Source organism: Adelges cooleyi, unplaced genomic scaffold (assembly GCF_023614345.1).
Source record: "Adelges cooleyi isolate 19-005CV unplaced genomic scaffold, UGA_ACOO_1.1 ACOO_flye_CR_arks_rails_tigmint_CR_PRNA_21, whole genome shotgun sequence".
Lineage (NCBI taxonomy): Eukaryota > Metazoa > Arthropoda > Insecta > Hemiptera > Adelgidae > Adelges > Adelges cooleyi.
In genome coordinates this window covers 9,620,244-9,640,667 of record NW_026095871.1, presented here as the reverse complement: position 1 = coordinate 9,640,667, position 20,424 = coordinate 9,620,244, and the positions used below count along the sequence as shown (strand labels likewise).

At 33.6% G+C, this 20,424-nt stretch overlaps 2 protein-coding genes across 2 annotated transcripts in view; one reads left to right on the top strand and one right to left on the bottom strand.

Annotated features, from left to right (window-relative positions):
* Positions 1 to 19,840, top strand: part of LOC126834798 (angiotensin-converting enzyme-like) — a 39,683-nt gene extending 19,843 nt beyond the window's left edge. The window contains exons 11-13 of the mRNA XM_050566975.1: positions 14,495 to 14,635; positions 17,970 to 18,136; positions 18,760 to 19,840. Of these exons, the coding sequence (XP_050422932.1) occupies positions 14,495 to 14,635; positions 17,970 to 18,136; positions 18,760 to 18,905 (454 nt within the window). The 3' untranslated portion in view covers positions 18,906 to 19,840. The remainder of the gene's footprint in view (positions 1 to 14,494; positions 14,636 to 17,969; positions 18,137 to 18,759) is intronic.
* LOC126834799 (adhesive plaque matrix protein-like) lies at positions 322 to 4,485 on the bottom strand. The gene is made up of 2 exons (XM_050566976.1): positions 4,352 to 4,485; positions 322 to 2,679 (listed from the first exon to the last, which is right to left on the bottom strand). The coding sequence occupies exons 1-2, from the start codon at positions 4,367 to 4,369 to the stop codon at positions 589 to 591; spliced, it is 2,109 nt and encodes a 702-aa protein (XP_050422933.1). The 5' UTR covers positions 4,370 to 4,485; the 3' UTR covers positions 322 to 588.
* Positions 19,841 to 20,424: the final 584 nt, after the last annotated feature.

Sequence of the window (20,424 nt, the reverse complement as noted above, 5' to 3'; positions counted from 1 at the left end):
TTACTTAATATATAAAAAAACTATATTGTTTATCTGTACCCCTACTCGGCGAAAACGTCGACTGCTATACCATTCTCTGCAATGGGTATAATAGGTATACTACTATGGCTGCTGCGGGCAATCGAAAAACCGTTTTTCTCTCTCCCCAAAACCTTTTCCAATTCAACCTGGAACACTGTATAGTATAATGTACGTTACTTTTCCCTGTCTGCCCACTAAGACAGCGGAGGTGGTGGCGGTGGACACGTTAAAATATGTACAAAAAAAATTAGAGCTACCCAAATTAAGGTAAATAATGTGTTAAGTAGTTAAGAATGCGTATTACATTATTTGGAAGTTTATTTATATATAATTAAAAATTGTACACAAATAACATAATGGTTTTTCAAATATCGATAAACTTTTTATATTAAAAAAAAATATTTATATGACATATATAATATCTGTTTTGTCGAGTTTATCGATAATTATTACTGACAAAAATAAAGAAGTGTACCTAATTATAATACTGTTATCATCAGTTGATCGGCGAAACAGTCTATTTCTTTTTGACGTATGATTTATGGTCAGCTAAGACTCATATTCCTCTTACTTTGTGCTGTTCGGTTCTTCGGATGCTTGGCTGGACTCGACTTTTGGTTCGACGGATTTTTGGCCACCGATCTGGACGGCTTCTTGTCCAGAAGACACGGAAGCATCGTCGTTAGATTTTAGAGACTTGCCGAAGTCTCCGAATGGGGCCGGGGTGGACGAACCGAAGAAATTCTGCGATCCGAACAAACCGCTCTTCTGGGCTTCGTTGAGTCCGAAGTAGCCGTCCGAGGACACACCGGAACCAAAGATACCGGCAGGGCTGCCGGTGGACCCGTAGAAACTAGCCGGAGCGGAGGAAGAGCTGTAGAAGTTGGCACCGGAAAGTGCGGGGGCGGCGGTGGGGCCGAAGGCCGAGCCGGCGTTGGAGCCGTAGAAACTAGCCGGGGCTGGGGTGGAGCTGTAGAAGTTGGCACCGGAAAGCGCGGGGGCGGCAGTTGAGGTGAAAGATGAGCCGGCGTTGGAGCCGTAGAAACTAGCCGGGGCTGAGGTGGAGCTGTAGAAGTTGGCACCGTTCAGTGCCGGGGCGGCAGTGGAGCTGTAGAAGTTGGCACCGTTAAGTGCCGGGGCGGCAGTGGAGCCAAAGGCCTGGCCGGCGTTAGAGCCGTAGAACTCGCCGCTTCCGGAAGCTGCATTGTATCCGGCTTTACCGAATTGGGCCAATTGAGGGCCTTCGAAACCGCCATGTTGATAGTAGTGTACGGTGGCGAAACGTTGGACTGGAGCTTGGACGGGTACGGGTACCTTGACTTCGACCGGAACTTGGACGGGGTACGGCACTCTCTTCTCTACCGGGTAGGGAACTGGCCTATCTACGTTGACTGGAACTCTGACCTCATAGGGGACAGGTACCTTTACTGGCACTTCGTACTTGACTGGGTACGGAACTCGCTTTTCTACAGGGTACGGCACCAGTTTTTCTACCGGGTATGGCACGGCCTTTTCGACTGGGTAAGGAACGGCTTTCTCCACCGTTACCGGGTACGGCACTGGCTTTTCTACTGGGTACGGTCTGTCGACATTCACACGGACTGGGTACGGCACGGGCTTCTCGACTGGGTAAGGAACTGGTTTCTCGTATGGCACGTGAACCGCGTACGGTCTGTCCACCGGCACTTTGACTTCGTAGGGCACTGGCTTCTCCACGGGGTACGGTACTCTCTTTTCGATTTCCACGGGGTAAGGTTGTGGAACGTGTACGGGTCTGTCCACGTTGACTTTAACGGCGTACGGGACGTGCTTCTCTACCGTGACCGGGTATGGATGTGGCACGCGGACGAGCACGGGGTATGGCACTCGCTTTTCGACTTGCACGTAGTAAGGTACCGGGACTTCCCTGGTGATGTGCACTTCGTGGCTGGGTGCCGGAACTGGGGCGGCGTTCACTTGGACGGCGTCTTCCGACTTGACGAAGGAAGCGGAGGAGGCCGTGGAGCCTTCGAAACCGCTCGGCGCGGCGGTGGAAGAGGCGAAGTAAGAAGACTGGCCGTTAGAGCCATAAGAGTTTCCGTAGTAGCTACCGTAGGCCGTGTCGAAAGCCGGCGATCTGTTGAGGAGGACCGGTTCCGGTGTGGACGAACCGGTGAAGGAGGAGGCCTGGTACTGCTGGCCGGCGAAGGAGGCCGGGTACTGCGATCCGTATGAGGCCGGGTACTGCAAACCGGCGGCATAGGAGGTCGGGTACGAAGAACCAGCAAAAGATGCCGGGTACTGCGGGGCTAAGGTCGAGCTGGCGAATGGGGCCGGAGTCGAGTACGAGTAGCCGGAGGCGGCGGCGTCGGAAAACGCGGGTCCGGCCAAAGGAGGCGCGGCTGTAGAGCCGGCTAAGAAGCCTTCATCGGAGAAGGATTTTACGGCAGGGGCGATGGTGGACGAGAAGTCGTTGTAGGCCAATGGAGCCGCCGTGGAGTAGGAGAACGATTTCAAGGGAGCGGCGGTAGTCGGGTATGAGTTGGCGAACGGAGCCGGTGTGGACGAACCGAAGTACTTGGTTCCGAAAGCGAACGCTGCGCGTTTTCCCTTTTTGTCGGATTTGATTTCCGCCAATGAGGAAGATACGACTAGGAAGCCGAGAAGAGCTAATTTAAACTAGAAACAAAACAAAAAAATCGAAAAAAACCGTCAATACAATATATTATACGTATACATATAATTAAAATAATGATTTCAAATTTCGTAAATAAATTAGAACGATTTAAATAAAAAACAAATAAAACGGTAAATCTACAGGGTGTATACTTCTTAAACCAAAACCTAATATTATTATAATACTATTTATTACTTGAGAAAGAGTAAATTTCTATTTCATCTAAAAATCTAATCATAATTGCGATGTTCTACTAGGACTTAACCCAAGGTTATCAAAAAACGTCACAATTATAAATTATTTACATCCGAAATTATAATAGCATACAAAGAGGCGGTAAAATAGATAAATAGGTTAATAAAAAACCATGCCGCCTTAATATTAAAAAAAACCGTTAATACTGACTATGTAACAATAGACTACGTTATTGTTTCACAATTATAAACCCACCTAAACATATTTAAAAAAACATTATTATTTACGTTTTATAAAATTGCAGAATCGAGTTGTATTAAAATTCCACCCTGCACAATCGTTAAAAATATGTATTATCTAAAAATGTTCCAAACAATATTTACTTGTTAAGGCGACATGGTTTTCAAAAATAAAATATTTAAATCTACCGTAGAAGTTAATAGAATAAGATATTAAACTTTTACTTATTAGCCTACATAGGCTAAGAAACACTTTTACTTAATAAATAACTGGCACCTTTTAATAATTATTGGACGGTTAGAAAATAATTTATACTTAACCACTTATTTGTACATTATTATATAGCAGTACTTGAATTTATTTAACTTTAGTATTCTAAAATATATAATTATATATATATATATATATTAACATTTTTAAAATCCTTCCAGTATATACTGGACTAGGTGTAGGAGTGTTATACACATATCTTTTCTTTGTACCCATTTACACATAAAATGATCAACTAAAAATGTATAGGGTATAAATACAAACAAAAACATTTGTAAATTTTAGAGCAGAACTTGTTATATTATACTAATAATCTGATAGTATATACGTTTAAATAAAATTGGTTATCCCAATCGACAGTTGAAATAATCAGCTATATTAAAATTGCTCATTCATAAACCATTAATAAAAAACGTTGAGTACTTAATTATACATAATTTGTTATACCCTCGAGATATTATATTCTATCCGAGATATCTGGAGGGTATAATTAATAATATATAATTAAGTACTCAAAGTTTTTTATTAATGGTCTATGTAAACAATTTGAATATAACTGATTATTTAAATTATCAATTGGGACAACTAACTGTATAGAAACTTATATACAATCAGATCATTAGTTTAAAATAACAGATTGTGCTCTCGAATATAAAATTGTATCATTTGTATTTATACCCTATGGCGTTAACACATGACCATATATGATTGAGAACCAATATATCGAGATAGAATTAGACTATGTTCTCAATTATTGTGATCAAGTATTAACATTTATTAATTTAATTTTCAATGATAATTGGATTGAAAAAAAATGTCTTTTAATAAAATTGAAGTAAAAATTATAAACTTAAGTCTTAGTTGAGTGACATTAAATTATTAACGGTTACGGATTTATTTTGATTATTTATAATAATAGAAACTTTGCCGAAGTACTTAAGTAATATTACGAAATATATTTGAACTCACCATAGTAGCTGAAGCCATGTTGACTCTGCCTTGTCCAGCGAACAATTGACTGGATATCCAATCGAGTCGCCTTTAATATATATATTCTTTCAGAAAGTTGGACGGTCTCCAGCTAGAATATTGTCGAAAAAACCAGTAATCCCGCGATGATGGGAGTACCTATCTTTTTTTTACACTGTTCGGTCTTAAGCTCCTCCTCCCACTAGTTGAACATCTTTGTTCAAATGTTTTTTTTTCTCGGTATATAATGTTTTTAATTATTTGTTTTTTTTTCTATAAACGTTAAACCGGTTGTTTACGTTAAGTCAAGGGTGCGCGGTGATAATAATTATTTTTGAGTTCCACAAAGGAGGAGAATCCTGTTCGTTGACCTTCGGACACAACCGTCGCTTATCCCCTTTCACACACCGGCCGAAATGCAGAATCCATTATTTGCACGAGATGCTTCTTGTCTGTGTTTTTCCATTTGACACCCACGATGTGCCGGTGTTATATAATCGTAATGTAATGTTATTTGAATTTTATGTATAAAATTAAAAAAACGAAAATTACATTAGTAGTATAAATGAAAAAAAGTATATATGAATACCAAAAAACGTTCCATAGGATTCATTGCAGTGACTTGATCTATAATTTGATTTCTGGGATAACGGTTCTAGGTATGGTGGAATAAAGGTAATTGTTTTCCTGGTATTCATTTTCTGATTAATTCTCTTGTGTTCTCTATAAAATCAAGATAAACTTTTGTGTTTTTTAGAGAAAAAATCTTTTACACAAAAAGTTTTAACTGTATTTTGCCGTTTGACTTTTCCTTTCGGAATGCAATCAAACTAATATACTAAACTTATTGTTTTACCGATTTTGATATTATTAAACACGATCAAAACGATATTTTTAAAAATCACAAAATATGTTCAAACGATACCCAGAATTTATATTATGACTGCGTTACTATTGGAATTTAAACATATCGTTTTATAAAATATTCAAGGACAGTATGTTAATCGGCTGGAACAAAATTTGATTTCTTTGAGTTCCATTTAAAATGTTTGCAATACGGTGTAGAATTTTTTTTTTGTATAACTACTGGTTTATCCTAGAGATACATACTGCACATGTCTTTCAAAAGTGGTACAAGTCAAAAAATAAATATTTAGTTATCATGGTAAACAACTTTGGTAAACAGTCTTCGAAGCATGCAATAATTATACTGAATTATTTTTTCCTAGCTGGGATATATTAATATGTTTTTCGCGTCTGTTCGAAGGGCATATTTTACAGGCCTAGATTTGTATCTTGGGAAATTGTATTTGTGTACGGTGTCAGTATGTATATTAATTATGTGATGACATTATTTTGTATATTTGTTTCTGAAACGGAAATTCATCGTCTGTCTGTTCAGTCTCTAATTAAAAAAAAAATTGAAGTGCGATTACTTTGAAACTGGTGTGTAGTAGGTGTTATATCATCCGTTGGTGAGTTCATTACATATTCGATTGATCCAAAATCAATATCATTGCCCTTTATCGATATCCATTCAAACGTCAAGGCAAAATTCCATAGACACAAGCAATTACTATTAACGGGTAATCGTATTTCCCCTCTTCGCACTAACTACATTTTGTCCCAACTGTATTTAAACCAATCTGTATGACACTGACCTCGAATGATATTTAATTTATCGTATCAATATATTGTATACTGTGTATGTATACTTTAACTGTCAATTGCAAATACTTTTGTACTTAAAGCGTTGTCTTGTGTGGATTTTTTTTATAGGGAATTATGTTGTAATGATTTTGTTATAATCATCGACTCCTATTCTAATATGCTTTTCGTGGTGCCTATATCTATCCGTTTTGCAATAGATATTTTACGTTGTGTGTGTATTTAGATAATCTAAGTAGTATAATATTTATCTAGGCGAACGTTGAACGTTGAAAAATTACAAGTGCTTTGTTGTGAGCGTAACGTAATCACTAATACCAAAGTGTACGGGGAAAATGATTGGTTGTCATTATTATTATTACAGATCATAATTAGTACGGACCGGGCGATTGGTTAAAGCTAAAACGATAATTTTGTGTGAATTTGGTCAAGGTGAAAATGCATGTACACTAATTCACCGGTTTGATGAGTTTTCTTGCGCGGCAGTAATGCATATGTGGAACACAAAATGATGACATAACTAGAAGGAAAAATAAAACATTCACAAAACCGGTGAGAGTGTTGCTCGGTGCTATTCCTAATTAGGTATTTGGCGGTGTTAATCGCCTTCTCGGCCAATACAGTACATGCATCGTTATATTTAGTAGATGTATCGTTGACGTCTAAGTAGACACGAGCCTGGCAATTAAGTCAGTAATAAACCTATAATTATTACGACGGCCAAAATGCATGCAACAAGGAAGCTGTTGTAAAATTAAAAAAGACGATAGAAAAGCAGAAATGTACATGCTCATTGTGGTTCATCGTACCGGAACAATTATTAATTGATTTTACGTTATTGTCACCCAACTTTGTCACATAAAGTCAATAAAGTGAATTGATTTTCAATAAAATCCAAATGTTTTATCATACTTAAAAGTGATCCCTATAGCATTTTTTTGCTGTATAATATACGAAAAATAACATTCACATAAGATTCCTGCGAGTTTTCTCGTAAATTATTGTTTCGTTTAAGTGTTTTTTATTGTTGTATTGTACATAAATACAATTTGTGCCAAAATATAATATTATGATTTATGTGAAATATGTTATGCAAGAAAATCTACTCGATTTTTGACACTGGAATACTAATGTTTCAATAATTATTACTCATGTGTGAAATAATTCATTGGTTTTTTAATTTTTTTGGCTGTATTAAATACTATGCCTCGGCAACTTGACATGTTTTTTTTTTAGCGACGATAGAAGACTTGCATGAATAATTATAAGTATTCTATTAACTGGTTAATACCGACATAAGAGGATTTATATTTCTATATATAACTATCTATAAACGAAAAGAATGGTTTCATAGTAAATATGATTTATTTAATAGATTTTATTTTGTTAATAATATTTGAGCGTCAATTAAAGTCGTTGATATTTAAATCATCTCATGGCCTCAATTCTCAATCTGGTATAATATTATTCTACCTTTTAATCTTATTATAACACCAAATTCAACGATTCGACCAGTGTAAATAAGTAATAATTTATTACACTATATTTTATTTTCAGTCAATTTTTGTTTCTATTTTTCGTTATTTTTTACTAAAAAAGCATAATTCAAAAACAACAACTATTTATTTACCTCTGGTACATAAATCAGTTAAGTACTATTATTATTAGCAAAGCATTGTAAATTCCTTTCTGACTGTTGGTAATTATCCAATAAGTAATTATAGAGGATTGTCGAATCTCAAAAACCTTCTAAGTATTTCAGTGAATGCAGCATTCCATATGATTAATGAATTATGGGTTTATAGTTACATAATACTTTTGTAGGTTGATAACTTTTTTTCGGTCGGCCGATTTTCTCGAGTAGCATCTCTATCGATCCAGAATCGTATGGTAAGGCAAAAATTGAAGAAAAAAAATAACTTTAACTCCTTCAAAATAGAAAAAAACACCCTAAAAATGTGCAGAATTGTCATCTTAAAATTACGGCAAGCAATACATTTGTTAAATACCGTTTATTTACTTCCAAACTTGTATGGGATATTCGTTGGATATAATATACTACCATATTATCATCATTTAATGTAAGTGTTTTTAGGGTTGATAAAAAAAAATTTGGAACTATTCTAACCATTTTCAGCGGGTTAAAGAAAAAATTTCAAATTTTTTTTAAAAAAAAACTGTTTATTAATTTCATAGTAGTTTTGCTCTCAAATGCATAGCTATTATTTTATTTTATTTTAATAATACAATACAGGCCAAGGCCCAGTGACATATTATGTACAGCACCCGACTAACCATCTACTCCCAACTATCCCCATTATGACTCTGGTGCGACTACGAGACAATTTTATTTTAATCTATGTAAAATTATATAATGCCATGGTGTGCTTATGATTAATCTTGGCACACCTTAAAATTTTTTCATATCATTTTCTAGTAATTCGTGTATGGTAATTAGAGTAGGTACTTTGCACTGGCTACAGGACATTTGTAATGGATGTCAATAAACGGAAAAAAAGTATCAAAGAAATCGATTAATAACTATTCTGTTAATATTATTTATTTTCCTCCACGGATTTACTTGTATTAATTTATTAAATAACTTACTCTATGTAAGTGTTGTTAATAAAGACTGATTTTATTATTAAATTTGTATTCCTAAAAAATCAGAACTCAGATGAAGCATAATAAATCAGTGAAACATAAATATATTCGCAGCAACAAACCATTACATAAATGTGTATGCAATTATGAACGACACGAGTTCATTACTTTGTGTTTAGTTAGTTCAACGGTCCTTTTCTGAATATAATTTTAATATAAATCATTTCCTATAATTAGTTACAATGTACAAATGTAGGAGTTAAGTGAAGTTGTATAATAATAACTTATCCACCCACGGAAGACATTATTTTCAGTCCGTACAATCATTAACGTTGATTTTAGTAACGATTCCATGACATTATATAGTATGCCATAATACATTTTTTTTACCACAATTCAAATCCATTAGCTTAAATCGTTTTGCATAAGCAAAATCAATGAGACTTATGACTTAAAAAAAACTAGTTTTGGAGAGTGATCGTTTGTTAATTTGTGTCTAAAGATTAGATTAAGCTATGTTGGATAGTGTCATAATATTTTGTTAATTCCTATCGTTTTTTTTAATAATAAAATATACTAGCATGTTTAAAATAATATAATAGGCCCTAAAATATAATACACAATTATGCACATTATTTAGGAAAAGAGTAATAAATTTATTCAGATATAAGAACTGATAATCGTTACCTTTTATTATTTTATGTTGTTTACTTGTTAAAAAACAGTCTTATAGCAATTTACAAATAATAGCTCACCTTGAATAATAATCGTCAACTCTCATCTGCATAAAATGACAAATAGTATTTAAATATCAAATACAAACTTCCAAATTAGCTTACTCGTCTGTCTGGTACGAAACAAAGCTAACAAATTCGGTCAGGATGGGTTGGGTTTTATGTACTTAGGTAAACTGAATAATGAATATAAATAATGCATCTGAATGGAGTCCAAGTATAAAATTTTGAAATTGCTTCGTGAGAAATATCTCCAATAAGTTTTAGGAGAGGTTTTTTTAAAGCAGGTTTTAATAGGATTTCAAATATATGTACGACCATTAATTGAACGTTGTAGGTTTTTTTTAGTGTAATATGAAATAATAACTGTACTTATGCGAACAATATTCTTCTCGAAAGAAAACGGATGATACATTTTAGTTTCAACAAAGAAAAATATATCGTTTGGAGTATAATACAATTTAGATTTCGTTTTCTATATGAATTTTTACATATCAACCAACATCTCACAGACACTCGCTTGTCTCGTGCATTTAACTTCTAGTCCTCCCGCTTCGAGTGTCTGCAGACGGTGGTAAACGTTTTGGATGAGTGCCATAACAGCTTGTGTATGCATACTATGCGTGTACACTACTGTACTTAATCTACCCGGTAAAAACCTAACGAGTGGTGCAGGGTGTGTAAAAAATAATAATATTATGGTGAAGGTGCAATTCGCTCGTTCTTAGACATTGACCTTTAAGAGAGCAATAATATGTCTACCTTAGTCCAGGCTGATGGCATCAAAAGACAACGAACAGAGCACAGTGTACAACCAAACCGGCTTTATGGGATTTTCACGGGCAGTATTGTTGTTAGCGGAGGAAATCCGGAGGGTATAGGCTAAGCAGCTCCATTTAACGTTAGATTACTCCTCCCAACATCTGTAGTGTTGCACCTATATTATTTTTCTTAGTAAAACTGTATTAACAAATAATTGAGGATAGCATTTTTTCAAATTTTTTTTTATCTTCAGCAAGGCCAATTTTTAGCAAAGTTCAGATTTAGACTAGCTTAGATTTATCTTTTTCTCCGAATGTATAACAATATAAATCTCATTATTGCTAAAATTAAATTCGGTTGCTCATGAACGAAGACATCTTCTATATATTGAGTATTATCAGTTTGCATTTAGTTTTAATAAAATTATAAATAACTATAATATATATATCTATCATATTATTTCCGTGTTTTACCTGAGAAAGTGATACTATTTTATAAAACGAGTATTTGGTATAATATGCGGTAAAATAGTTTCAACGTTTAGTAAATTTGTAAAAATTAGGTATTATTAGCAACAATAATACACAGTTAAAGATTTCGACAAAAAAAAAAGATAAATCACTTTTAAATTGCATCCAATTAAATAACAGCGTGTATGCATATTTAAGGAGTCGATAAATTTGTTTTATTAAATTTGGCTTCTATCGGTTCGGTGTGGTAGTAAAATGTTGCTCAGCCAAATTATATTATACACTACTGTAATGCTAATAATGATAATAATATCATGATGGCGCGTAAACGATCCCGTTTTGGTTGTCAGTGTGGGCGAATAGAACATAATAATATAACACATTACACGTCGTATTATTGTTATAGCTGTTATTATCTAGAAATACTTTTTGGTGACAAAAATCGTGCCAGGAATTACACACACACAGACATTATAATATATCTGCTTAGGGACGGTGTCTGCTCGTGACAGACGCGGTTACGTCTGATTCATGATATTAAAGGTAAATACTATTAAGTTATCAACGGCGAAAAAACAGCACACGGCACAAATTAAATGATAAAACCAATTTTGTGTTATACTAACAGCAGCGACATTGTGTAACTCGGCCGTCGCGGAATAGCACATATTATTATTACGTGTCTCCCAGTTTGTCAGCAGAGTAGATCCTTCGATCAGTATCTAATAACGTTATTAGATCACAGTCGGCTTTCTTCCGAAAAATTTTACACCGTTCTTGCGGCTTCAACGCGGACCTGTAAAGATATTGGTTTTCTTTGATAATATATTATATTATGTGTGTGTTTTGATTTCGTGTCTATCCGAACGATATTTATAGAGTCTAGATCAAAACTATCCATATATTCCTATTATAGTCATATTAGGTATATGACTATAATAGTTGCATGTGAGCTGTTACGTTCCTGTAATAGTCTTTTGACCATACATTGTATGCGGAGGTATAATTTGGGTAATCGAAATTTAATAAAGTCCGTAATCTCTTTCCTTTCAAAATCCACAAGATATCCTATAACTAGATAATAATAACATTTCAAATAACATCAAGTTTTGAGACTTTTTTTTAGCTTTTAATTACTGAATAACGACTGTAACAGCTCGCACATGTAACATTTAAGTTAGACAAGTATATAAAATATATTGGGGTTAAAAAGTATACAAATTGACAAATTACAACTAAATTATTGCAATTATTCGGGGAAGTAATTTAGCAGTGAGTTACCTTTAAAAAATGCAACTGGGTTTGATCTACCTTCAAGGTTTTACTCGCAAAATGTTCATTTTAAATATAATTGTTGAAAAACTTGTTTTGCAAGAAACTTGATACATATTTTATTTTAATGATATTATAATATTACTGTTTTTCTCTCAGACAAAATATGTTCAGTACAACAAAAACTAAATATTATAACTTATAATTAACATTTCAGAGGTTAACTTCAATGAACCAATTAATTTACATACTACAACTAAATAAAACTTAAAGTTTTTGTAATTTACATGTTTACCTGATGACAATTTGGATAATAGATCAAATTCATAATATTATGATCGAGAGAAACTAATACTTATATCGTTGTTGAGTTTAATTGTATATTTGAAATAACGTTATCATCGTTTTTTTGAAAATGAAAATTGTTTACCGTTTTCAAATTGACTCGAAGTCAAGTTTATTGAGCGTCCGACTTTTCTGATTATTTAATTGGTTTTTACATTAATTGAATCGTTTCAAAAATGATGGTCAAGCTACTTGTCTTTTTGACGAAATCTAGTATCTCTTTAAAAATCTCGCCCGATCACAACTCTCGAAAGCGTATGCGAAATAACACTATAAACATACACCCAAACGGAATTGGATGGTGATAATAATAATAATAATATGTACATAAAACATTGTATTCGTATTATACCTACCGCGTTAACTCCTTCGTTGTAAGAAACGCGTCCCGGAACAAACGTTTCGGTACGGCGCTATATTGAATCAATATCACAGCATCTCCCCCTTTGGGTGCAATATATTAATTACAATTATTAGTATATCCGGTTTTGTGTTACACACCGTCACCGTGATGTGCAATACAAATTAAGAACCGCATTGCTATTCAGTATTCATACCGCGTTTGTGTGTGTAGTGTTATTATCATTATGATTGTTATTATTATTATTACTATTATTATATTCTGGAGCGGTTTCGATTTGCTTGTTTATAAATTTCCAAACCATTGACAAACACGCCGTACAAATAATAATATGCGGTTTCCCTGAGAGTTTTCGGCGAGATTTCCATATATTACACTCTATCATAATAAATAATATTATAATATAACAGCAATATATATATATTTATGTAATTTTTTTGTTATTTTACGTGTAAAAGAATTAAATTCCTGTGGAATTAATGTGATTTCGACGAAGAAATAATAATAACATATTATAATATTGCCAAAGATTTTTAGACGTAGGTAAAAAAAATTGTAAATAATATTTTTCATTGGTCGTTTTTTTTTTTTGTCGCGTATTAGGAATTTAGTAATTGCTCGGAAATGTCGCGACCAGACAGACGGTGAACGAAACACGTCTCCGCACTGTAATCACTTGGTGGAGGGTTCGGTTGTCTGGCGTTTAACATACCTAAAAATAAACAGTAAATATATAATGCATTGGCAATGAAAAAACGTCGAAGCTAAGAAAAAATCACAATTTTTTTATCGAAATAAACGTAACCTTGAATTTAAATCCTTACACTTCACAAAACCGACGAGGTAGGTCAACGACATTTGCACTTTCCAGATGTATGTAATATGTATAATAATATTATCAACCGCTGGCCGTGTCCTTCTTTACGTAACGTATCAACACAAACGAGTATATTTTGTAATGTATTTTATTACATTTTGCCGGATCTAACCGGCGTTGGCGTAGAACTGGTTTTTTTTTAAATATTCAAACAATAACAAAAACAAACTGTACGAGACGATAGGTGGCGCCGACCAAATGTAGTTATTATAATGATATTGTGTATGGTTTTTAACGTTTTATCAGTTTAATTAAACGTGCAATTTAACGGATATGATTGGTAATACAAACAATTATTTTACTTATAGTTAAAAAGTATAAGGCTTTAACTGGCGTTTAACTTGCACCACGGGCGTATGTATAATAACGGCCATAAGGAATTCAACGCATTACTTTTCTGCTCCTCTCATCGGAGTACAAATCGCGTAGCCGGTGTACATTGTGTATACACACAATTGTATATAGTTGAAAGGAGAGTGAAAAGAGCTAATAAGGGGCAACATATAGGCAATATAACATAATATAGGCAATATTTAACATAAATTGATCGAATGGTGATCAAATTATGTCAATTGGAGAACCACATCAAAACTTTCTGATTTTTTTTTATACATGTTATAGAATATAGATAATATCTTCAATCTAATTTTCGGCTCTCAAGTCTTAAAAATGCACCTAAATATTTTTAAAAAAATGTCAACCCCTGTGGGAGGTGCGGGATTATTAAAATTTAGATTTCAGGCATTTTGTGGATAGGGGCATGCATAGTAAATATTCATTAAAAAAATTTCACTAGATCTGACCGTTTTTTTGCTAATTTATAGCAAGTTGAAAGCTGAAATCCCGGCAAACTTGTTTTTTCCTGTCTCGGGGGTAAGTTGACTTTTTGAACTTTTGAGCCACCAAAGTACCAATCTCATACAATTCCGGATCTATAAGCTAAAAATTTGAATTCACAAATTATTATTATTTTGAAGAGAAGATGCTCAACGTGTATGTTGTGTGGTTTTTATTTAAATAAATAATTGATTGAAATTAATTTTGTTTTAGATACTATTTTGGCACGATACTTCAGTTCCAAATCCACAAGGCCATGTGTTTGGCTTCCGGACAGTACAGGCCTAACGATCCCAACAAACTACTACACAAATGCGACATCTACAGAAGTAAAGAAGCAGGAGATATCCTGAAGTAAGTACTTTTTATGTAACACATTTATAAAGTCATAAATAACTGTATGGCATTTATCAGAAGGAAACCTGTCCCCATGCTACTTGATCCCAGTAAACTGAGTTTACATAATTAAAACATTACTGTAAATCTAAATGCCTTCAAATGAGTTTCGTTTCTTTTTTTCTACTTAGTTAGTTTTACATCCCATATATTCCTAAAATATATTCTGGCTATCATCCTATTCAAAACTGCTCTAAACTCATTTTCTTTATAATTTTTTAGACCGATAGATGTCGTCTTATTTATAGTTTAGTTCAGTGTTTCTCTATATTTTTTGATTCACCTAACCCACGAACTAAGATAAACTGGATAGCCAACGACGTATAATAAAGTATAAACCACTACCAAATTGAAACCTAAGTGGACACACCAAGTGTAAAAATTATCTAGCGCCACCTATCATACTAAGCAATTTACTATACTATCCTACTAGTATAGTAATGAAATATAACCAATAAATTACCCATGGATAAATGTAGCATGGTATTTGGAATTGTAATCATATTTACTACTTAATATTTTCAATGCCGCTTAGAGCGCTAGATCAATTTTGCACTTGGTGTGTCCACTTTGGTTTCAGCTTATTATAAGCCGTTGGCTATCCAGTTTATCTTAATTCGTGACCTAACCTAACTGAAGTTTTCTCAAAGCGCCCATAGCATGAATAATTACCAAACATATAGGTATAAAGAATAGGTCCCAATGCAAGCTTTTCGGTTGGAATTTTGGTTTCTTAATGAAATTCCATTTGTACTCGGAATGAGAAATAGGCGTGAATAATTAAATTATATTATGGTAACATAAACAAATTAGTCTTAATGCATCATCTTCTTCAAGGTGATGTATTTAATTTATTTTTACTTATAATGTATTTTTACCGTGCAGTTTATAATAAACAAGCGGACATTATAAAAAATAAAACCTACTTAGTTGTATGTCGACATATAATCGAATACTAAAGACATTAAAAACGCCACAGAAATTTAAACTAATTATTAATGAGACCTCCACAGACTCTGATATTCCCTTGATTTTCAGCCTTACGATAATTTTGCTGCGTGTCAGGCATAGTCGAATTATGACTACAACTATAATGTAATATTCAAATGGGTACATTGCCGAAAACAGAGTCATATTTTATTAGACTAATGGTTATACAATAACGCACGATAGTTGTTAGCACGGTCTACATCATATTAAATAACATACATATTAATGGAATATATTATAATTTATTACACACAGACCGAATGGATGCTTTTTGGAGTTTCTGCTGGCACGCGTTCGTCCTTGGTCCGTTTTCAATGCATTTTTTTTCTTATACACTTTGTATACAAATAATAATTATGCTAAGATCGAATAGGTCATCGTGAAATAGAATCAATTAGATTCGCTGTTATTTTGTTGTTTTTTTTTTTTTTTGTCTTTATTCTAAACATATGCAAACACCGAGCTCGTTATAATGAACGTTCATTATTCTAACCAAAAATATCATCATATTTTCGCCTTGAGGGGGGGGGGCGTTTTAATTAGCGACAATAATATTCGTCCGCGGCCGACTGACGATTATCTAACACGTCCGGCGTTGTCTTTAATTGAATGTGACGACGATGCGCCGTATCAATGGAAGGAACGTCATATATTATTGTTGTATTATTACATTTGCCGCAAAAACCTTTTGTCCAAAAGTGAAACGCCGCATTCCTTGGACCGTTTCCGACGGACAGTCTCTTGTAATTGCAGTGAAATGCGGTGTTTTTAATAACGGGAAAACACACTTAACGCAGGTGACTATACTGTGTGTGTGTGTGTTATGCAAGGCGAGGTGGTTTTTTTTTCCACCACCAGAAGAGCTCCGAGCACTGCCGCATACGTTTTTCTCGTTTTTGACTCCAAAGAAAACCAACATCTCGGACCACGCGATGGCCGGGGGAGACCTGACAAGACTAAATGCACACCGGCCGCCTTCGTTTAAATTCGCATAACCGGCCGATAATTTTACTCGGCGACAATGTCCACGTCTTGCACTGTGCTATTCGAAACGTGCCAAGATTAACATTTCTAAAATATTAAATTCACGCGTGGGCATGAACATTCCATTTATAATACCCGTGTCATGTTTATTACAAAATATTCTAATAAGTAAACGAGTAAAAAAAAAAATTACCATTTTCCTTGAGCTCAAACAAAGATTATGATGAACAACTGACCATCTGACTCAAATTCTTCTTTTCCAAATGATGGCGGCTCTTATTTTATAAGACTGTAGTGTGACCGACGACGGTGTATGGCAACGAGTGTCGAAATAAGATGAGAAATGAAAGGAAAATGAAAGTAGCTCATATGAAAATGTTAATCGTACGGAGTGGATATAGTCGCGCCAATAAGCCTAATATCAGATTTAAGAATTGACCATGTTGAAAGTAGGCAATTTATATTGACAATAAATTAACTGTCATCCGACTAAAGTATTAGCAATATTTTAATTAAACGTGACTTGAAGGCTGAAACTTAAATTTATACGGATGATCCATCTGATGTAAGACACTAATTTTCTCAGAGAATATGAATATTTTTTGAGAAAATAATGGTTTTCTTACACTTTTAGGTACATATTTTGTAGGTACGTATTTTTAATACGTTGAAAATTGTTATAATGAATAACATTGTAATTTGTTCGTTTACTATGACTTTGCAAAGATATTACATTTCGCCTTATAACAATTATCATAATATGTCTTCGGTTTTCCAAATTCCAGTAGCCCATAACAATCATATTTATGTTCGCATTGTCCGATAGGCGAGAACACCAATAACCAGACACGATAAAATTTTTTGAGATAATGATAGACAAGTGGGGCCTTATGTACCTATTCAAACACACTGACGGTGACAATGTTATCGATGGGGTCAATATTATTATTTAATGGAAAACTGTTGTGCTATTGTTGAAAACCCCGAACGAATATTGATCTTAAATTCAAATCTTTACAATGGCATAGCAAACGAATAATAAATATATAGGAAAAAAATAATTTTCAAAATTGAAAATTTTCTGTGAAACTGAGTGTCTTACTTCAGAAGGATCCCCTGTATACTTTTATTAACATCGCAAAGATAAGTCAACAATATTACTAGAGACTAAGTTAAGGCTTTACATGTTTCATTTTTCTACTGTTAATATTTTTCTATGTACGCAAATTCTATACTTAGTTCCTCAGAAATTTGCTTCATTCTATTTCCCACGTTTCCCATGTGTTAAGTCTAACGGAAACGTTTTGTTATTTTCCAGGAGGATAATGGAACCCGGATCTTCGGAAAACTGGAGGGACACGTTGTCGTTGGCCATAGGCGAAAACCGATTAGACGGATCTGCCTTGAGGGAGTTTTTCCAGCCACTCGAAGAATGGCTTCGAAACGAAAATCTCAGAACCGAGCAATTTGTTGGATGGACTTACGGTAAGCCGCGTTAGGTTTAATATTTGTTTTTACTTTACAGTCCCCAAAAAGAAGTACATCAGACCAAGTAGGATTTATTCTTTACCCTAAAGGGTTATAAAATTTGCATTTGACAATAAAAGTCAAATTTATGGGAGTAGAAGCACGTCCATTAAGTTAGTCAGAAATACTTATAGATAGATGTGATAGATGTGTGTATTTTTACGAACTGTGTTTCTATCTTCGATACAAGTGAACAGATCAACATATAGAATAAGACACACAGATGATTTCATCAGTTTCAAAATAAAATTAACATGAAATACAATTTAGCCGAAAGGTCAGTTACTTCTTTTCTAAAATGGCATGTTACAAGAAGCCCCTTATTATACGAATCCAATATAATAACAATAACATTTACGGGTAATGTATTCACACTGCTCTGTGGTATGGACATGTTAACCAGTCGTCCTTGTATGACTGGCTTAAGTGGTAAGCCGGCGGCGAAAGAAGACAATATCTTTACTTGAAGCTACTAAGATGAAATTGCATATTTCTTTGGCCCGTTTTTTTTTCTTCAATTTTGTATAAGTTACATTATTGTTTTGCGAAATTTGTATTGGTCATCATCTATATTATTACAGACGGAGATTACTGCAAGCACAGCATCGAAACGGCCAACCTGCAAGTGTATGGAGGATTTTACAACGGAGCCGCTTCATCGACCATGTCGGCCATAGTTTTGCTGTCATTGCTATCTGTTTTGTTTATGTTCACAAACGCTTTTTGATAATATAATTCAACGGCTATTGTACATAAGAAGCAAGTCACGCTGTCTGCCTAAATTATTAGTGTGTATAATTCACCGCAGTTACAAAAATATTACCATTGATCACTTTTTTTTACATTCCAAATTAATTGTTTTTACAATTAATAATTATAACTATTGAGCTAATATCAGTGTGGACCTAGCGTTTAAACAGTTCCGTTAAATATTTTACAAGAGCCCTGCTTAAGCGCTTTCTTAACAAAAAAACAAGCTACAAAATTTATATTTAAACAATTTTTTATTCATTCGTTCTATAAATCAATTCCTAGTTAAATGCATGGAGTGATAACTATAATAAAACGACATTTTTCTCTCCCCCACTTCCACAGTAACTTAAAACTATCTATGCCATAAACGAGCCATGATCAACTTAAAAAAAAAACTGGAGCTATGGTGTCGTCAGTCGTGTACTGTCCCCTAGCATATTATGGATTGGCGGATAAGCCCATACTGATATTATAATGCCAACAAATATAATTTTGTTTCCATCACGTGGTACTTTCAATTATTTTTATAGCTAAATCGCATCATTTTACAGTAACGATTTACTTGTGTAGTCAAAATTATTGTCGATACAATTTTATGTAAAAATAACTGTTTTACTTCTGTCACTGTAACGCTATGTTAGTAATATATGTGTAATTTTTAGGCGGTAAGACTGGAACTAAGTTTAAAAAAACATTTATTTTATTAAGATAAACACTACTTATATTGAATTTAATTGTTGATATTAAGTTTAGCCAATTAAAAACATATTATTTGTTAAATATACTAAAAATGTTTACGAAATTAAAAAAAAAGTATGTTTAAACTTATTATAATAGATTTTACTTCAGATATTTTTTCGTAGTTAATTCGACTTAAGTTTCTAACTCACTTAATATTTTTTAACAAAAACTAACTTCAACATTTTTCATACTTTTAATATAATTTTTTGTACCATATTTTTTATTTGATAAAGGTTCTCTAAATATGATAGCCGGTGGTATATTACTACTATTGTACTTTATAATGTTCTATAATCTAATTTAGTTTTTAATTGTAAAATCTGAAAACAATATTGTACGCTCTAAATGCTAAATTTCAATAGTTGTTATTAATATACGCATTTATTAACACCATCAATGTCATTTTTTTTTACATTTATTATTTATTGTATTATTATGCTGCAATTTAAAATTTGAAAATTCACAACATTAAACGTGAACAACGAAAACATTAAAGACTCACGTTTTTTATGTAGAATTTAGACAAATGGAAACTATTAAAAAAGTGCTTGCGGATACCTATATAATTATCTCTATTTTGTAGAATTATATAATTGCTCATAAAACTTGTTATAGACAGTTCATTTTTTTTCGCTACGTCACTTTGTTTTCACATAAACGGCTGATATGAGTTATGCCATTGATGATAACAATACTGAATTCAATGTATAATATTGTTAATTATTAATACATTGAAATAGCAATGGGTATTT